Raw genomic sequence first — 18,276 nt, forward strand, 5'->3', positions numbered from 1 at the left:
CCCAAAAAACAATCCCTAGTCAGGAAGGGCGCCTAAGCATGTGATTACCCATAAGCACCTGTTGCAGCGCCATTGAAACACGTCCCCTTAAATAAAGGGTTATGTGCTTTTCTGAATCAGGGCCAAAATCGGGAGTAACTAGGATGAAGCTTAACTTCCAGAGGGTGCTTAAGTCTTTGACGCATGCAGCACCTTAATCAGCTACCCACTCCCGCCTCAGCGGTGGCTGCCTTTTGGTGAAAGATGAAATGATTCCTATAGACTGTGGGGTGTAGAAACCCTGCCAGGGTTGATGGGCAAAGGAAACCAGGACCTGAGAAGGGAAATGCAGTGACCACTGCAGCTGGGGCTGCAGGAGCTAGTGTCCTTAGTTCCATCCTTGGCAGCTCAGGGATGAAAGGCAGTGCCTGGAGGCCAGCTCCTACTCCTGTACGAACACAGGCCAGGAGAGGGGTCCATCCCTCTGCGCCCAGACCCCTGGAGAGCCCCAAGGGCCTGACGCGCACCCGGCTCCAGGGCATTTCCGCAGCATCCCACGGCGGGGTTCGGGCTTCAGTGGGCGCTCGGGATGGGCGAGTCCGGGCTGCTGCAATGGAGGGGGGAGCTGGCAGGTGATCAGGGCTGGGTGGAGGGGGTGGTTAGCGCCTAATACCTCCCCCTGGAGCGGCGCCACACGCGCTCCGGGCACCGCTGCCCGGGGGTGGCTGGGTCGGGGGAGGTCTGGCAAGGTGCGGGCTGCGCGGCAGCTCTCCCAGCGGCTCCGGCAGCGGGCTGGGCTCCCGCGCTCCGGCTGGCGGCGGCGGGTCCGGGTGTGAACCAGAGACGCTCGCCGGGCGCTCACCTGCTGCCGCCGAGCCGCCAGCCCGGAGCCGCCCTGCGGCGGGCTGCCCCGCTCCCAGCCCTGCCCCTCGGGGAGCGCCTCCGCCACTAGCCCCCTGCCCCGGCGCCCGAGCCCGATCCCTGGCGGGGCTCCCCCGGCCCCGCTGCGCCGCGCGGGCCATGCCCTGGATCCGGCGGGACCGGCCGCTCATCCTGCTGCTGCTCGGGGCGCTGCTCAGCGCCGACCTCTACTTCCACCTCTGGCCCGAAGTGCGGCGGCAGCTTGCGGGGGCCGCGCCGGGCTGCCCCTGCCTCCGGGCGCCGCGCCCCGCGCTGCCCCCTTCGCCGGCGGCCGCCTCCCCGAGCGCCCGGGGCTCCAAGCTGCGGCGGCTCTTCGCTCACCCGCTCTACCGCGCCCCGGAGCAGCCGCCGCGGGGGCCGGAGGAGACGCTGCTCAGCCGGCAGGAGGCGGTGCGCTACTACCGCCGGAAGATGGTCCGCTGGAACAGGTGCGTCCCGCCCGGGTCCCCTCCCCGCCGGGGGCAGGCTCCTAGCTCGTCCCGGACACCCCCCGGGGACAGCCGCCTCCTCCCCTCCCCAACCCTGGGTGTCCCCATGCCGGGTTCCTGCCCACCCCCCCCCCCGTGCCAGGCTGCTGCTTCTCCCCAGCCCCGCGGGAGCGCGGGTGCCCCTGCCCACCCCATACCCCGGATACCCACCCGGCCCCCATTCCCTGCCCGTGGAGCTAGGGCCCCCACACACACACACACATACACTGTGTGTCTTGCTTCCCGGGGGCATCTGCTTTGCTCTCCGGTTGGTCTCTCCAGTTCTCCAGGCTTCTCAGCTCCCTCAGTCCCTGCCACCCTGTCCCCATTGACTGTCTCTGCGGGATGCCCCATCTTCACTGCAGACCCATGTTCGCCCTCCGCTTAGGCAGAGAAGTGTCAGAGGCCAGACGGAGACCTCCCCCGGCCCATTGCACAGCTGGCCTCACTGTTCTCTGTGATAGGGGCTGGGTGGTTTCCTGCAGGACCATTCTCCAGCTTTGTTCCGAGGGCCTGTCCCAGGCTTTCCTTTCTCCAGGCAGCCTGTGAGATCATCCCACTCGATCTGGGTGGCTCTTCTCTAACTTCTCTGGTCTGATCTCTTGAGGCAAAACACAGCGCTGGCCCAGGCTTACTTGGGCAGGTGGGTGACAACCAAGCACTGTCCGTGGTGAGTGAGGCTGGGCTGAATCTACTAGACAAGTTAACTCATTTTCAGGGCTTTTGATTTATAGGCTGGGATTGCGGTCCATACCGCATGAGGCCCCAAGGCCTGTAATGGCCCCTATCAAAGGTTGGCAGTGGGGAACTGGCCCTGGGATCTGCCACACCAGAAGTACAGCCACACTGGTGCTGGGTGCCTTGACTGACACTGTTGCTGTATACCCACCAGAAAACACCTAGCCAGCAGCCGGAGTGTGGGCCAGAAGTGAACAGCCCCTCCTCTAGGGATCCTCCAGAGCAGGAACTGTGGGGAAAGATTCCAGGGCAGGACGGAGGAATCAGGCTGCATGGACAGTCCATGACGGAGGAGAGGCCTGGATGCGGCCCTAGGTTGAAAAGGGTTCCCCTCTCACAGATTCCTGTGATCCATAAGGTTGGGAGTAGGAGGAGCCTCCAAATTTACAGGAAAACTCCCCCGGGCTTCCTTTCCCCTAGCTCCCTGGGAGGGGTGAGCTGGCCCATTCATGCAGCCTCTCAACACAGCTGGGCTGGAGGAGATGAGTTTTATTATCACCATCCCTGTTTTGCAGAGGGCATTGCAGAAGCCCAGCAAAGGGCTGATTTTTGAAAGGTGCTGAATGCCTCTGGCTCCCACTAACTGTGGGGTGCTCAAGGCCTTTGGAAACCAAGTTGTAAATATCTTGCCCAAGACCAGACAGGCCAGTCTGTGGCAAAGCAGGGAAGGCTCTGACCCAGGTTTCCTGACTCCCAGAAGACCTGCCCCACCCTCCTAGCCCATCAACAGTCCCACAGAGCAACAGTCACACTGCAGCTTCATCCTTAGCAAGCAGGACAATTGAAATGACGACGACTGTGGCTGGGACAGCGCCTAGTTCTATGAATTCCCTTTTATGTCTCTAGGACAGAGTAGGTGGAGCAGGGATCCGGAGAGGGCCCTCGCAAGGAAAATAGGTAATTGCCTCTTCTAAAAAAAACAGCCAGCATACAAAACAAATTGTGTCAGAGGGAGGCTGTGTGCCAAAGTGTGCTGAGAAGATAACCTTTGTAAATGCAGTGATTGTGCTTGTTTAGCTACTTACCTGCAACCTTTAAACCACAGGGGTCACTTTTTCTGCTTGACTTTTCTACCGGACGTATGTTGGCACTGCAGCCAAAATCATCCTCACAGACCTGCCTGCCTCTCTGTTTTGAGCATGTGCTCTAAACCGTGCCGCTTACGTGTCACAATTTCGTACATTTTTTTTTTTTTTAACAAGCAATGATCTTGGATCCAGAAGATCAATGGGAGCTTGTGACCTTGCTCTGGCTCAGCACTGCAAACTGTACGTCTATATAACCACTGGGATGTAATAGTAGAATTAAACAAGCCCGTCACTTATCATAAGGGCCCGATCCTGCTGTCCCCGCTGGAGTCAATGGCAACAGACCCATTGACTTCAGTGGGAGTGGAGCCCAGTTGCATTGTTATAACAATATCCAGCAGCAGAGAGCAAAGGTATGAAGGCTTGTAGCGCTCCTCGATAGTAGTAGAGAGGTGCCCTTTTCACCCTTCTGAGTTGTTGTTTAAACAGCATCAAATAAAAATAACAGGGTGCTACACAAACTTGACTCCAGAGATGAATACGGAAAACAAAATTAAATGGTGCTTGAGCAGAATCCGAACTGTGTGATGAGCCTGCTCCCACGGAGCCTTTTCCCAAAGGATCTCAAAGCGCTTCAGAGACGTTAGTTAACAATGCCTCCCGCTTCCCTTTGCATGTTCCTTCTGCTCAGTTTACACACAGGCAAACTGAGGCGCTCAGAGGCGAAGTGACCATGTCAGTGGCAGAGCGGGGAATAACGCCTGGTGTGCTCACTGCTGATACTTCTCGAGAAGCACTCCCCTGTTCTAACCATTAGACTACGCTCCCTCCCTCCGAGATACTCTGGGCCCAATTCCAGCCCCAGCGGGTGCAAGTCCCAGGGAAGCTAATCGGCGAAGTGCCCACATATGTTGGCGCTGAATTTGTCCTTTTGTCCTTGCATGGCACATTTGCCTGTAATAGTGCCCCTTGCCATGGTCTATGACAATACACCATGCGACGCTGCATCAACACACCTTTTCTCTCATGCTGTGTTCCTCCATGCTACACTCTGGGTCCCGTCTCAGAAGACTGAGGAAGCCACCTCTTTGTTATCACTGCAGCCCCAACCATTTTCCTGTGGCCCGCAATTTTTCTGGACCATTGGAAGCTACTGCCCTCCCCCTCTGTCCACCCACTTGCTGTCACGGCAAGAAAGCCTGGCCCTCGCTGGAAAGGAATTGCAGCAACACATCCGGGCAGGCTTTCAGAAGTGACAGTTGTGGAGAGAAAGGCAGGGGGAGTAAACTGGCAGCCGTGTACACTGCGTGCTGTGTACAGCAGTTTGTGAGGAGGAAGAGAGGAAAGAGGGGGTGTGGGCAGGAAGAGCGAGGAGTTGGGGAAGGAGAAAGTACAGGGAAGGAGTTGAGTTAGCGCGTGAGGCGAGCTGGTGGGGAATTTTCTAACAAACCATTTTTACGCTGGAAAATGCTGATTCATCGCCACTGAAACGGCTCCCACGAAAGGGGCAGGTTTGCCAAAACTACAAAATCTGGAACATTCTTGGGGAGAAAAGTTTTGAAATGGTTAAAATGCCCTGGTTTGAAACATTTGGAAAATGAAACATTTTGTTTTCTTGTTGGAAATGACTTTTCTGTTTGAAATTTGAGTTTATTTATACTAAAATATAAAAGTTAAAAATGTTGAAAAGTCAAAATTGAGACAAAATGCTTTGAAAAAAGAAAAGGAGGACTTGTGGCACCTTAGAGACTAACCAATTTATTTGAGCATAAGCTTTGAGTGGCCCAAGGGGATTTTCTTTCAGACTATAAGTTCATGGAAAATGTTGAGCTTTCAATATGGGGGCCTGCTTAAGGATGAGAAAAAATTTCAAAGTCTCAAAATTTCTCGTGGGGCAGGAGACCAGTTTCTGGCAGCGGCTAGGGGGGACCTTGTATTCTGGAGAACGCCAGTCATATGGCGTAAATGGGAACCACTCAGCTGGAGAGTGAAAATCGTTCTTGATGTTCCCTCTAGAGATGCAGCTTATTCTATGTCATGCTACCAGTCCTAAGATGTTCAGATCAAAGAAGATCACATGAGAAAGGGGGTCAATTGCCTTTAGCTAATGCTCAGTGAATGGTTATCCTTATCACGAAACCAACACCCAGTTCAGCCTCATTAACAGGTCCTGGGCTGGAGATACACAGGCTCTGAAGCTGCTCTTTCCTGAGCTGCTCATAATTCATGCTTGCTATCTAATTTATACCCAAGATAAACTACCAGACCTGCTCCTACTTTACACTTTAAGAGCAAAAGCATAAACCCTTGCAAAGTGTTTTAAAAATCTCCACACACTACTACATAGATCCTAGCAAGCACCACTTCCTTCCACCCGCTAAGTCTGCTGTGAGGGAAATCCAAACCTTTGCACTCTGGTTCCATGGGGTGTTTCAAGCTCCTGGAGCTTGAATGGAGTCTAGCTACTGCCTCATTCTCGGGGTCCTTACATGCACTCTCAGGGTGTTGGAACTCGCTCTCCAGCTACCTAGCCCCTCTGGGTGCAGCACTGATCCTTCAGACTCCCCAGTACTTAAACACACCCCCTCTTCCAGACCTCCACCCCAAAGGTGCAAAGCTTCTGGTTTACTGTTTAACTCTCTCAGGGGCAAGCAGTACTTGTGAAGCAGTCAACACACACACACACGCTTTGCCCAATCTAACACCTTTATGCTCTTTTATATTTAAAGCACAGAAGAGTATGGATCGTACAAAACTATAAACACTAAACGCATGGCCCTGCCTCAGTTTCCTCACCACTCTTTAAGCTGGAGTCTGGGTCTTTTGGATTTGCCAGAGTCCTTGGGACCATCTGGGATCAGGAATAGGGCAGGAGGGTCCTGCCCATATCAGGTTAACCTCTCCCTCCTGGACTGGAGAATATGCCCCCCCACCCCCCCGAAGTTAGCAGATCAGCCTCTACCCTTGTAAAATCTTCAGCCCCCTACCCTCCCATGTCAGGTGACATCCTTGCCAGGTTCCCCATCTGAACACAAACCCCTCCCAGGTGACTTTGTTGCCAAGGTGACTTAGCCCCTGCTAAACCAGTTCTTCTGGACAGGGACCAGTCCTTTGTCAAGCGTGAACTGATTTCCAACAATTGGGTACTTAAGAGCCAAATCCCCTCTATGGTTGTTCTTTTGCCACCAGTCTGGAATTTTCAACCCATCCTGGAGGCAAACAGACCATAGAGAAGGCAAGAGGCTGCCCATTCACAGTGGAGTGTGCAGCCTGACCCAGACCTATGGGGTTCATAACCTCACACAGAATTCATCAGTTGTACAGACATAGTCCCACTCCTTCACATTACAACAACCAGTTTGTTGTAACTAACTGGCCCTGGGCCAGAGATTAGATTCACAAAAGCATTTGTTATCTGTAGATCAATGGGAGTCATGCTGAATTGGGTCCAAGATCACTCCCAGAATGACAGTTTATAGCCCCGCCTTTGAGTGGCAGAGTCTGAGAGTTTCTTAGCTCCTGTGCAATCTCCCTCACCTAATCTAGTCAGGCCAGCCCCCGGGCCTCGGGTAGTTTTCAGGCCTACATTGCCATTGCTAACACAGTCTCCTGCTGCATAAGTGATCACATGGGTCCACAGAACCACAGTTACAGAAGCTCAGAATAACAGATGACCCAGGTATTCACTCCAGTCCTGTCACCTCCAACACTATGGACTCGCCTGGGCTTGCTACCTTTGACAAATGCACTTGGCTTGCACACATAGGGTGAGATTTTTCAAAAGTGCCTATACAATTTTAGAGCCTTAGTCCCATTTTCAAAAGTGATTTAGGCACTTCAGTACTGAAGTCCCATTAATTTTCAATAAGATTTAGGCTCCTAAGGCCCGAATCCTCAAAGTTATTTAAGCACCTGTTGATTTCAATGGGAGTTAGGCACTTAAATACGTTTGAGGACATGCCTAAGAGTGAGAACAGAGAAGTACTTAAATCGGTTAGACACCTAACTCCTATTGAAAACCAATGGCACTTAGACACCTAACTCATTTAAGCACATTTGACAATCCCACTAAATCACTTTTGACAAAGGAACTTAGGGTCCTAAATCATTTAGGCTCAGATTTTTTACTTTATTGTTTTTATATAAAATGTAAACACATAACAAAAGAAAACATATATAAATACATGCACAAGATGGACATACCATATAAATAAAACCATTCAGTGTTCATTAGGTGTAAAACCAAGGGAGGAGGGGAACAAATCAAAAATAAGCAAACACCTGAATCTGTAGAAGTCATAGACAGGATCATAGAATCTCAGGGTTGGAAGGGACCTCAGGAGATCATCTAGTCCAACCCCCTGCTCAAAGCAGGACCAATCCCCAATTTTTGCCCCAGATCCCTAAACGGCCCCCTCAAGGATTGAACTCACAACCCTGGGTTTAGCAGGCCAAAGCTCAAACCACTGAGCTATCCCTCCATGCAGGGCATCAATTTTTTAAAGCGACTAACTAGATAACTGAAAACACAGGCTCCAATTTTTAAAGGTATTTAGGCATTAACTAATTTAATTTAGGCATTTAGATTCAATGTTGCAGCACCAAACTGACTTAGGAGACTAAATCTCATTTTCAAAAGGGATTTAGGCATTTAGGAGCCAAAATCCCATTGACAGTAGATGTTATTTAGATTCCTAAGTGCGTCCATTACTTTTGGAAGTGAGATGTAGGCACCTAAAGCAGGTAGGCATTACAATGCTGAGTGCAGAAACCTCTACGTACCTTTAAAAATCTGGGCCTTCAGCATTCTTGAACATTTCAAGCCCAGTCTCTTTGTGCAAATACTATCTCTTGCTTGCTTTTCAGGGTAGCTTGCTGCCCAATCCCAGATTCTTTCATAAGCGCCACGACAATGTGCTTTGAGCTAGGTGGTTTGAATGATGTTTCAAAAGATGCCATCTTCTTAAAGAAGCCCTTCCTGTTTGCAGATCAGATCAATCATACTGGGGTTGTGTTGCCCCCTAACTTGCAGTCAGAGTTGATCAGAACATTTCAATGTTGATGAAAAATGGAAACAAAGATTCGTGGAGGTTTTTTTTGAGTGTGTTTTCCAGTCAACTCTGCTTTTACGTGCAGACATCTGTAAGTCTCTGGATGTTAGTGCATACATTAGACACTGGAATAATCTCTCAGGCAGTAGAAGTCCCACTGAATCACACTCATATACAACAGTACTGAGGACCATATAAGCGCCTACATAGGTCTGAGACATAAAATTAGACAGGACAAAGGAGTAGAAAATACCCTGTAGGGGAGAGTCTTGTGTTGGCAGAGGGATGGATTAGATCAGTGCTTCTCAAGCTTTCTGATGTGGGGGACCGGCAAATTTTTTTCCCGATGTGCACACAGACCGGCAGCCGATGGCTCGCGGACCAGCAGCGGTCCACGGACCACCACTTTGAGTAGCACTGGATTAGATCACCTAGTGGAGCTTTCATTTCTTTCACTTTTTGTTCTAGGCTTACAGTAAGCCTTATCCTTATCCTGTGTTTTAAATTCCTGCATGGTGTGCAGTGCATTAGATACCAGGAGATGTCACCAGTTGGGTGAGAAGCAACACAGCCTTTCCTCTTGTGCAGTCCCCCTGATGGCAACATGTGGCATTGAATGGCATAGTTCTGCTGGAGGTATAGGTCAATGCTGACTTTGAGCCCCTTGGTCAATGACGTTGTAGCGGGGCACCTCTCACTCCCACAGTGCTTTGGGTAATATCGGCCTTCCCCTGTGCATTGACATCACTGTTGTCTCAGCACAAGTTCACTTCAGGCAGTTATGCCTTGTGAGTGTGGGCCCTGGGCAATGCTAGAAGCTGGTGTCTGAGCTCCAGGGGAGAGCTGCAGAAAACAAGAGTTAGTGCTTGGCTCCCTTCACCGGCTCTGGCCTTTTGCTGTTTCATACTCGGGCGCCTTATCCTTATCCTTCCAGGCCCTGCATAATCTCAACTATGTCTCTCTCTCTGCACTTGTTTCCTTCTACTCCACCTCTCCCTTCCGATGTCTTCCCCGCCCACATCTCCATACTGCTCTGACACGTCCCCATCTCACGCTTGGCTTATTATTATTCATCATGTGTATTACCACAGCACCTCGGAGCCCTAGGCATGGACCGGGATCCCGTTGCACTAGGCACTGTACAAACACAGAACCAAAGGACAGTCCTCACACGTTCATGCTGTACCCTAGTCTCGCTACCAACTCCCCAGTCCTTGTCCCCCAAGCACCCTCTTCAAATCGCTCCTTTAAAAACTTTTGCCTTCCAGAAAGCCTCCAGCCCTTGCGTGCCTCTCCACAGCCTCCCATGCCTGAGGTCTGGTCTTGGAGGCAGGGCACCTGTGGTACTCTCTGTGTAGAAGTTACAAAGAGCCGGTAACGGACACTCTTTGTAAATCATCCGGTTGACTGAATAGATCCCCAGTCCATTATCTCTTTGAATGGCTGAGATCTTTCCAGAGTGAGGAAAAGCAAGCTATGAAAACAGGGGACCATCAGCGGGTGTAGTCCCATTGAAGTCAATGGAATAACACCATTTTATACCAGCTGAAGATCTCATCCACGATGTTTAGGGAGTGGGTAGCAAACAAGGGAGGGAAGGGGGTCATAGAGAAATGTGCCATGCACAGATTGCTTCCCCCGAATTCTGTCTGAGATGGACACCTAGCCACATGTGAACAACCTTGATCATGTAACAAACCACAGCAAAACATTAGTGTAAGTGACGTGTTGATTAGGGGATGAGGAAAGGATCCTATTTTCTTCCTCTTGGTGGATACTCAATGCATTTTCTTTTGTTGAGAAACGTTTTGGGGTGAAAAGAGGCTGAATCTGCTTTTCCTGCAGCTTTGGACGCTGCTGGTATAAAAGACACTTCACGGAGCGCCCATGTAAACGCCAGGATGTGCAGTGTGTAGCTGGCTCTTGAGGCTCTTGTACAAGTGATCACTTTGCTGTTGGACTTCAGCAGAGATCAACATATTTCTGCTCTGGTTTACTTGTAAAGCAGTTTATTAACTTTCAACCACCAAGTTCTGCTGCAGAGGCTTTGGGGGGACTATGTTGTTCCTTGTGCACAGTCAGACACTGTGCTGAAGGTCACAGAGCATGTCGCCTATAACACCAAGGCTGACATTGTTCTCTGGTGAACTGAAATAAAAGGAACTCCCAGTGTTTCCAGTCTTTCTCCTTTGAGCTGCATCTGGTTACCACTCCATGTCATTGTCTATCACTTCTTGTAAACGCATAGCTCAGTATGTACATAGTTGTGGCCTATGTTCTGCCCTCATCCCTGTACTAGGCCTGATTCTCCACTTCATTACTTCAGCATTACACTGATGTAACAACGGAGCTTCCGCATTGCATTGCAGCGGAAAATCAGACTCACTTCCTCCGGATAAACACATGTGAGAGACATGGTTTGATTCTGACCTCATTCATTCCAGAATTTAACTTCGTTGAAGTCAGTGGAGTTACTTGGATTTACGCTGATGTGAGCAACGCTGGAGTCTGACCACATGTGTCAGTAGAATAGATGAGAAAATATGATGAAGACAGCACGGGCAGAACACTGAGCTCAGAGCGGATGAGAAAGAAGCTCGGGGCAATTGGTGCGACTATTGGTGTAAACCAGAGCTAGATCTCAAGTTTAAAGAACAGAAAACAGACATGAGAGGAAATCTTGTCCAGTGGTTCGGGCATTAGCATAAGACTTGTGACACCTGGGGTCAAGTCCTGCGCCACCACAGACTTTCTGTGTGGCCAAGTCACTTAGGCTAGATTTCTGAAGGTATTTAGGTGTTTCAAGGCGTAACTGATTTAGGATGCTAAAGCTCATTTGCAAAAGAGCTTTAGCACTTAGGAGCCTAAATCCTATTGACATTTGATGGGATTTTGGCACTGAAAAACCTAAATCCCTTTTGAAAAGGAGATTTAGGTTCCTAAATGAGTTAGGCCTTGCAATGCTGAGCACAGCAACACCTAAATACCTTTAGAAATCTGAGCCCGAGGCACTCTGTGCTTCAGTTTCCCCTTTATAAACTGGTGATCCTGCCACTTTCCTATCACACTGGGAAAGACTGCCAGACTCCAGAGACCATGGTAATGAGGGCCAGATACTTATCTTAAGTAGAAAAAGATTCTCAGAGACCACGGCACAGCATAGTACTCTTCAGACTGGAAACTTGTTACTGTGCTGGTGAGACCTTCTTTATTTTTTTCCAGTGGCAAACAATACCTGGCATATGCTAGTCACATCGCTCAGTGCCTTATTGGAAGGTGCTCAGATATCACGAGGATGAACGTGGCAGAAACTGATTAGCATAGAGAAGCAGCCTGAAGCATTTTCTGTGCAAGTTAACAGACTAGTCCAGAGCCATGCAGGTCAGTGGACTATACTGTAGCGATGTCAATAAATATTTACTTAGCAGAGCTAGTTTTTGAGAGTCCTGAATTCTCCACTGCTGCCCTCGGGCTTGTCAGTTAAACCTATATTTTCATAAGTGGTCTGTAATTTGGATACCTCCATTATGTGATGCCTGTTGTCAGTAGCTACCGGTGTGGTGCTCTTCTCTTGTTCGATGATGATAACAGTCGGCTGCGTGCGTGTTCCCTCTGTGTGCTGCCCCAGCTCTGCGCAGATCGCTGACACAGCAGACCCCGAGAGAACCCCCAAAGACCACAGACTCCAATAATGTACAAAGGCACCCGGCCAGGTTTATTGTCAAACGAAGCACAGGAATAGTTTCCTATAGACTCTACAGGGCATACTACGAATATGTGCCCCCGGCAATGGACACAGCTCAGCCAGGGGCGGGACACTCCACTGCCCCTTAGGCTGGACGACAATGTGCCCTTCCAGACCTAGTCTTCTACAGGTGAAGAACAGATTACTCATCCCTCCTGATGTATTGAGGTGCAGCCCCTTTACTCATTAGGGTGCTGTTTCTCCCCTGTTACATGTTGGTTCAAACGAATCTATCCATCATGTTGTCCTTTTGACCCTGTCTTTAAGATGCACCTGCCTGTTCCTTGTTATCTCTGTGGAGTGTTCTGATGCCATCTTGGCGCAAGTTCTTCTTCCTGCCAACTTCTGTGATTGGGGCCTGCCTCTAGCTCACAGCCCAGCCTTTGCTTAGCAATGCCTGGAAGTACTTTGGTTCAGGCTTCAGGCCTCAGACTGGGCCTCTGATACAAGAGTTTATGTTTTCAGGGCCTCATCTTACTACAATGCCCAGTTTGAGACATCTAAGACCTGATTTTCAGGGGTGTTGAGCATCTCCAGTGCCCACTGAAGTCAAGGCGTGAAGAGGAGCCTTGGAAATGCTTGAGCACCATTTAGTTTTTACCACTGAAGCGCCTGGCCCTTACCCTTTGCAAACAGCCTGCAGTGTTGTGATTGTGTAGAACAAACTAGGAGCCGTGCTTGTTAATATCTTTCCATAGCACGTTTACATGGCTGAGCAAACCGGGAGCTCAAGGCAGTGAGGTTGCTGTACTTATTCACAACAAAAGCTGGAGAAATAAAGTTGAGGGTAACTAAGTAAAAAGTATTTAAGCATTATCAGGTTATGCTGCCGTTCCTGTGAATGGATATTGATTTGGAATTTGCTTTGGGACTAATCTCAACCAAGACACTATCTTGTTATATCAGCACCTTAACAATAACAGTAGGCTGGAAGTTAGATGCTCAGAGTGAACACCAATTTAGCTGTTATGGCAGATATGTGCATGTCTGAGATGTAGGGTCTATATAGGGACTATAAATAATCTGCATAGATTCTGGAGCAATGCAAATCTCTATTGTGCTAAGCAGAGAGATTACATTTTTAAAAGCTGGGCAACGTGTCAGGAATATATTAGAATTTTGAAACTAAGATGGATGTTCCTGGAGCAAGTGCATTGTGGGAACATTAAACACAATCAGATCACGTAGGTGATTTGATGACACTCTACATCACCAACAAAAGCCCATAACACTAAATGCTGGCTGCTTACAGCAACACTCCCATTACTCTGCTGCCTTCTAACCTGGGGCACAGCTCCTACTATTTGGTAATAAGTCTACCCACTTCGCTTTGCAGCTTATTTTGTTTGCTGTGAAGAAATGTTTGTAGTTTGCCTTTGGTTATGACGTTTATTTATTACCCAGCCGGGAGCGAATCCGTGCTGGCCAGGCAGTCACTTGCCCTTGTTTGACTTAGCTTTGTCTCTTATTCTTTTGGGGGAGTGGGTATTGATTATTCCTTAGTCACTTTGAAATAAAATATGGTTCTCATAAAGATGGGAAGCATTCTGAGAACATGCTCAGGCTGAATTCACTCACAGCCACCTCCCTCCTGGGGCACTAAACGGCAAAGGGGATGTACATTTGGGCTCAGCCCAGCCAGTTTCTGGAAAGGAGCTTTTGATACTAGGTGTGCTCTGTCCATTGGTTCCGCAATGCAACCAAGGTGAAGCATTTTATCCATTTAGTTTATGTCACAGGTAGGAAGTCGGCTCAGCCCAAACACTGATGAACTTCTGGCCCCGCCTCGGCAGAGGGTGTTGCAGGACTGCTCTCGAAAAGAGAGACGTCTGTATAACTGAAGTTGGTTAATGGAAAAAAAATCTCATCTGCTAGCACATAGGAATATGCGGCACTGCCTGTAAGTTTGTGGGTTCAATAAAGTTGTTATTATGCTCTGCAAATGGCTTCCATTGTGCGGTGCCTAACCGGTGGTCAATGCCAGCATTCACCATGGGTCCCCTTGTCTGTTCAGTGCCACGGTTGTGTGCTCCAGAAACCTCCAAACTCCTGTCGTCTGCGACCTTGTGACCGTTGGAGGGAGGCAGGGAAGGAGTGAGCCCCATACTATCATCAACCACCTCCCAAAGCAGCATTGCAGGTCCCAGCCCCGTTCCAAGCGGCTCTGCATGCCCTGATTTAAAGTTTCCTCTTTATTCGACTCTTCTAACGTGCTGGATTGAGGGGCCCGGGGACTGTTCACATTTATTCCCAGGGTGAATCTCCACCAGTTGCGGCAGAATGTCAGTCCAACTTGCTACGGAGCACGTGGGGCTTTGATCATTGCATGCAAGAAAACCGCACAGACGTCCCTTTGAGACACTCGGAACTGAATCCTGCTCCAGGATGTAGGCATAACACCGCTGAGGCGGGTGGGAAGGCTGGAGGGGAGCAGTGCAGTGATGATGTTACTGGGAGATGCGCACACATAAAAGAAGGCAGCATGTGGTGCAGAGAATTTGCCAGGCCAGGCCAGACCATTGGTCCATCTACTCCAGCATTCCTCAGGGCCCGGTGGAAAACACCAACCACCTTGCATGCTGCTGCACCATCTGTATCCAGCAGTGGCCCCCTAGTGAATTATTTAGTTACAGTTTAGGGGAAAGGAGCAGCTCCTGGTGTCCCTTCCCATCCTTAATCCCCTTAATCCCCACTCCCTTCGGCCAGAGCTGCAGGTCAGGATCAGCCTGGCTGAGGTCTGCAGGTGCCATCCAGTCTGAGTGCACAACCGCCTGCCTGCTGCAGGGCACGGCAGAGTGGGGAGTGGGGTGGGGGGTGCACAGTGATTGCCAGTTGTAGATCTGTGAGTGCAGACCCACGTACAGCAAGAGCCTTCTGGGTTTCCTCTCCCACAGCATGTCCTTTGTTCCAACCAGTTTGAACACTGCCAACTCCGGCCTTCAACCTCCAGTGCTTCGATGCTTTTAATTTTGCTTACGTCAGGAATCCAGAAAATAAAGCTCCTTCTCAGAGGCAACTTTCTTTTCAGCTTTTGTGTTGCCCAACAGTGTGTGTTTTGTTAAGGGCCTGGATTAACTTGGCGCTTTCCTCTTCTAGAGTGTTCAGTCCCAGCCAGTCCCCTTCTCTGTTAATGAACCACTTGTTATCAGCTGCAGGCTCCTGCTTTCTTTCACTGATCTACCCAGGCATTCAATGCAAACTGGGCTGGGAAGGCTGCTTTCCCTGTCCATGGCTCTGCTGCTGCGAATGGAATGAACAGCCAGTGCTCTCTCCTCCAAAGGATATGTGGTGAGTGTCCCTCCAGTTAGTCCACTCGCCACTTAATTTCACTGCGGTTTAGCAAAGATTGGCCCAAAGCTGAAAATGTTGCAAACATTTGCAAAATCCAAATGAAAGGTAGCGCTTCCCCGCAACCCACCTCCCGATCCCCCGAAGTTTTGCTATAGAGCCCAGGAGTCCTGCTCCGCTCTACTTATCAAGGAAGGTCCAGGTTCCGGTAATTGTCTTTTATACCATTACACGAATGTAGTGCTGTCAAAAATTGCTTCATAGAGTCATCATTTATAGGGCAGAAATCATGTGAAAGCTGGTATCATCACAGCCATTTACAGCACTGCATTCACACTTTACATTGATATGAACTTTTCTACTCGCCAGGATCTTAAACACCATGAAAAAAAAAACAGACAGGGCTCGATTGTAATTAATATAAAAAGATTCCTTCGCTAAGGCTTCTGGACTCAGACAGGACCCTACCTCTCCAGCTAGCTCGATATCTCTAGCCTGGGCTGCCTACCATCGCCTCTCAGGGTCTCTCTAAGTCCTGGCCTGGAGGCCACCGTCATGAAAGGCCCAAGTCTTGTGTTATTTTGGTCTCCTAAATGCCTCCCTCACCCTTTTAAAAAGCATGCAAACAACATGAAAACAAGCACCAATTACCCAAGCCCTGAGGTACAGATCTGGTCCTGAACAAAGAGTTTCATACAGAGCTCTGTGTAACTCATCTGAAATCCCCCTGCGTGCCACATGAAATGGTGAGGCCTAGCATTGTGTAGTAGGGTCAGAGCCTGAGACCTGACTGAGCTACATTCAACCCAGCACCCACGCTACCTTTGCACTCTCCCAATTCTGGACCAGCCAGGCTGGGGTTTGGTCCCGTATGTCTAAACCACTGACTAAAGCCAGGCTGTGACTCAGGTTTGAGCCCACTTCTGTCGACACACAAATCTGCCTGTATTGTGCCTGATCAGCAAGCACTCAGCACGTGAGTCCTAGGATCCTAGTAGGGGATTGGGTGAGAACCTGAGTCCCGCTGAGACTTGTGTTCAAGCTCTGTCGTTCTGTAGTGCGGACACAGCTCAAGCCACAAACCTGAGTGCGAGGGGCTGCATAATTCCATTTGAACATGTTAGCACAGCTCTGAGACTTGAGGTAACCCAGGTTTACGATGCAGCGTGGACACACAAAGCTGGGCTTGGAAACTGCCAGTCCACAAGCCTGGGTCCCACAGACAGCCCTACAGTTCAGTGTAAACATACCCACGGAGGCCATTCCACAAACCCAGGCCCCAACGCACCCCCTCCCCAATACCAAGTGCGGCAGGCAGGGGTGGCGTGGAGCTGGCTACACTGGCTCTAGCCAACTGGGAATTCATTGCACTGGTAGATTGCCCAGTTCAGGCAGCCTTCCAGCTGTTTGCAGTAATGTAATTAGCTTTAGTAACTGCAAATACATGTTGCTGCTTCTCCTTTGTCTGGGTTAATCACAGCTTTATAGCAGCAGATCAGTGCAGGTGATTTCTGACACTGCACCATTCAGGTCCCAGGGCACACGGGAGATGCCAGCCCCGAGGAAAAAGGGCGTGTGTGACTGCATTTGCTCGCCTTAGAGAAGGGCTTGCCCCGCTCTGCAGTAACAATGAAGCTTGGGGGGGTTGCCTCCGTTTCTGGTGCCATTGGAACACATTTCCTTAGGGTGCCTCTGTGTTACCAGCCACGCCAAGAGCCTCTGTTACATCTGAGTTCAGCTGCCTGTCCAGTTACCGAATGGCCCCAAGAGCAGCCTCTGGGGCCCTCCATTTGGACCCTCCTCACTAGGCAATCCAAGGCCAAACTCTTGCCTGGCCTTGAGACCGTCTCATTCCAGGCCAGAGCCTCAGCGGATTTAACCAGCCCTGCAGTGAGGGGAGCTATCCTGATTGACATCAGCTGCTCACAATCTGGCCCTGTATCTCAGACTATGTCTGACTAACCAGCCTTTGCGAAAGAGCAGCCATCTCATTGGCACTTAGTTACTCCTGTGGAGCTCTTGTGTGGCATAATCCCCCCTGCAGGAACTGTTTCCAGACAAGATACAGCAGAAACATCTGCCAATAGGCTGAAAAATTTTCTAGGACTTCAGGTCTAAGATGCAATGAAGAGCACTTGCGTAATTTTTCCAGCACACCAGCACATATTTGCCATCTGTTGGCCTCTTCCCAGGCTTGCACAGTGCCAAAACAGACTGAATGACACACACTTTATCCTGTTGTTCTTCACTTTACTTAGAAATAGACTCCATTAATAATAGGTTGCTGTGATAGGGGGAGTTCCAGCTGAGGGCCTTGAAAGACTTTACTAACTTGTCAGCATTCAGTTTCACAACACCCCTGCGGGGAAGGAACGATTACCCACATTTTACAGATGGGGAAATTGAGGCACAAATTGAACAAATTGCCATTGGAGCTTGGGGGATTCAGAGACTACGGTGCTGGTGGACACGATAAAACCCTAAGATTCGACTGATAGATGAGCTGGAATCGCAGAGCAGAAAGGTAGAAATAGAAGGCAGGCATCCAAACTAATTGTCCCATGTACATTCGTACCCTCATTTGCCAAGCAGTTGAGCCCTGTCGATGAAAAATACAACCCAGAAACAAAGCACCACATTCCAGGACATTTTCCTTTGCCTCCACCCACTTTGGCTAGTTCCCCACTGACTCTAGTTAAAGGCCCCTCATATTCCTGAGCCCGGCTATGGAAAGAGGGAGTTTGCTACCCATGTAGGGTTTTTCACTGGCCTAATTTTCGCCCTTCTCTCCTCACTTGTTTACCAAGCAGAAGTTGGCTTTCCTCCTCCTTCTTTTATGGCCTGGCAGGATTTCCAGTGAACATGTGGAATGTTCGTTTTTCCTGCTGGGACCGAGGCAAGCAGCATTCTAGAGCATGGACAAATGCAGTGAAGTTACTGGGCAAGTGACTGTCCTGTATCAATGACAAAGGGCCATGGGGGGGGGGGGCGATGGATACAGGAGGAGTAAATGGGCTGTCTATGCATTTTACACCCTTTCTCTGCTCAAGAAGGAGGCT

The 18,276-nt window shown here is 49.8% G+C and overlaps 1 protein-coding gene across 3 annotated transcripts in view; it reads left to right on the forward strand.

Annotated features, from left to right (window-relative positions):
• Window positions 1–688: 688 nt before the first annotated feature.
• The window catches only part of FAM20A (FAM20A golgi associated secretory pathway pseudokinase), a 42,430-nt gene continuing 24,842 nt past the window's right edge, over window positions 689–18,276 (forward strand). For all 3 annotated transcript variants that reach the window (XM_073312020.1, XM_073312021.1, XM_073312022.1), the window contains exon 1: window positions 689–1,328. In XM_073312020.1, the coding sequence (XP_073168121.1) occupies window positions 1,000–1,328 (329 nt within the window). In that variant the 5' untranslated portion in view covers window positions 689–999. The remainder of the gene's footprint in view (window positions 1,329–18,276) is intronic.

This window comes from Lepidochelys kempii, chromosome 14 (genome assembly GCF_965140265.1).
Source record: "Lepidochelys kempii isolate rLepKem1 chromosome 14, rLepKem1.hap2, whole genome shotgun sequence".
Classification (NCBI taxonomy): domain Eukaryota; kingdom Metazoa; phylum Chordata; order Testudines; family Cheloniidae; genus Lepidochelys; species Lepidochelys kempii.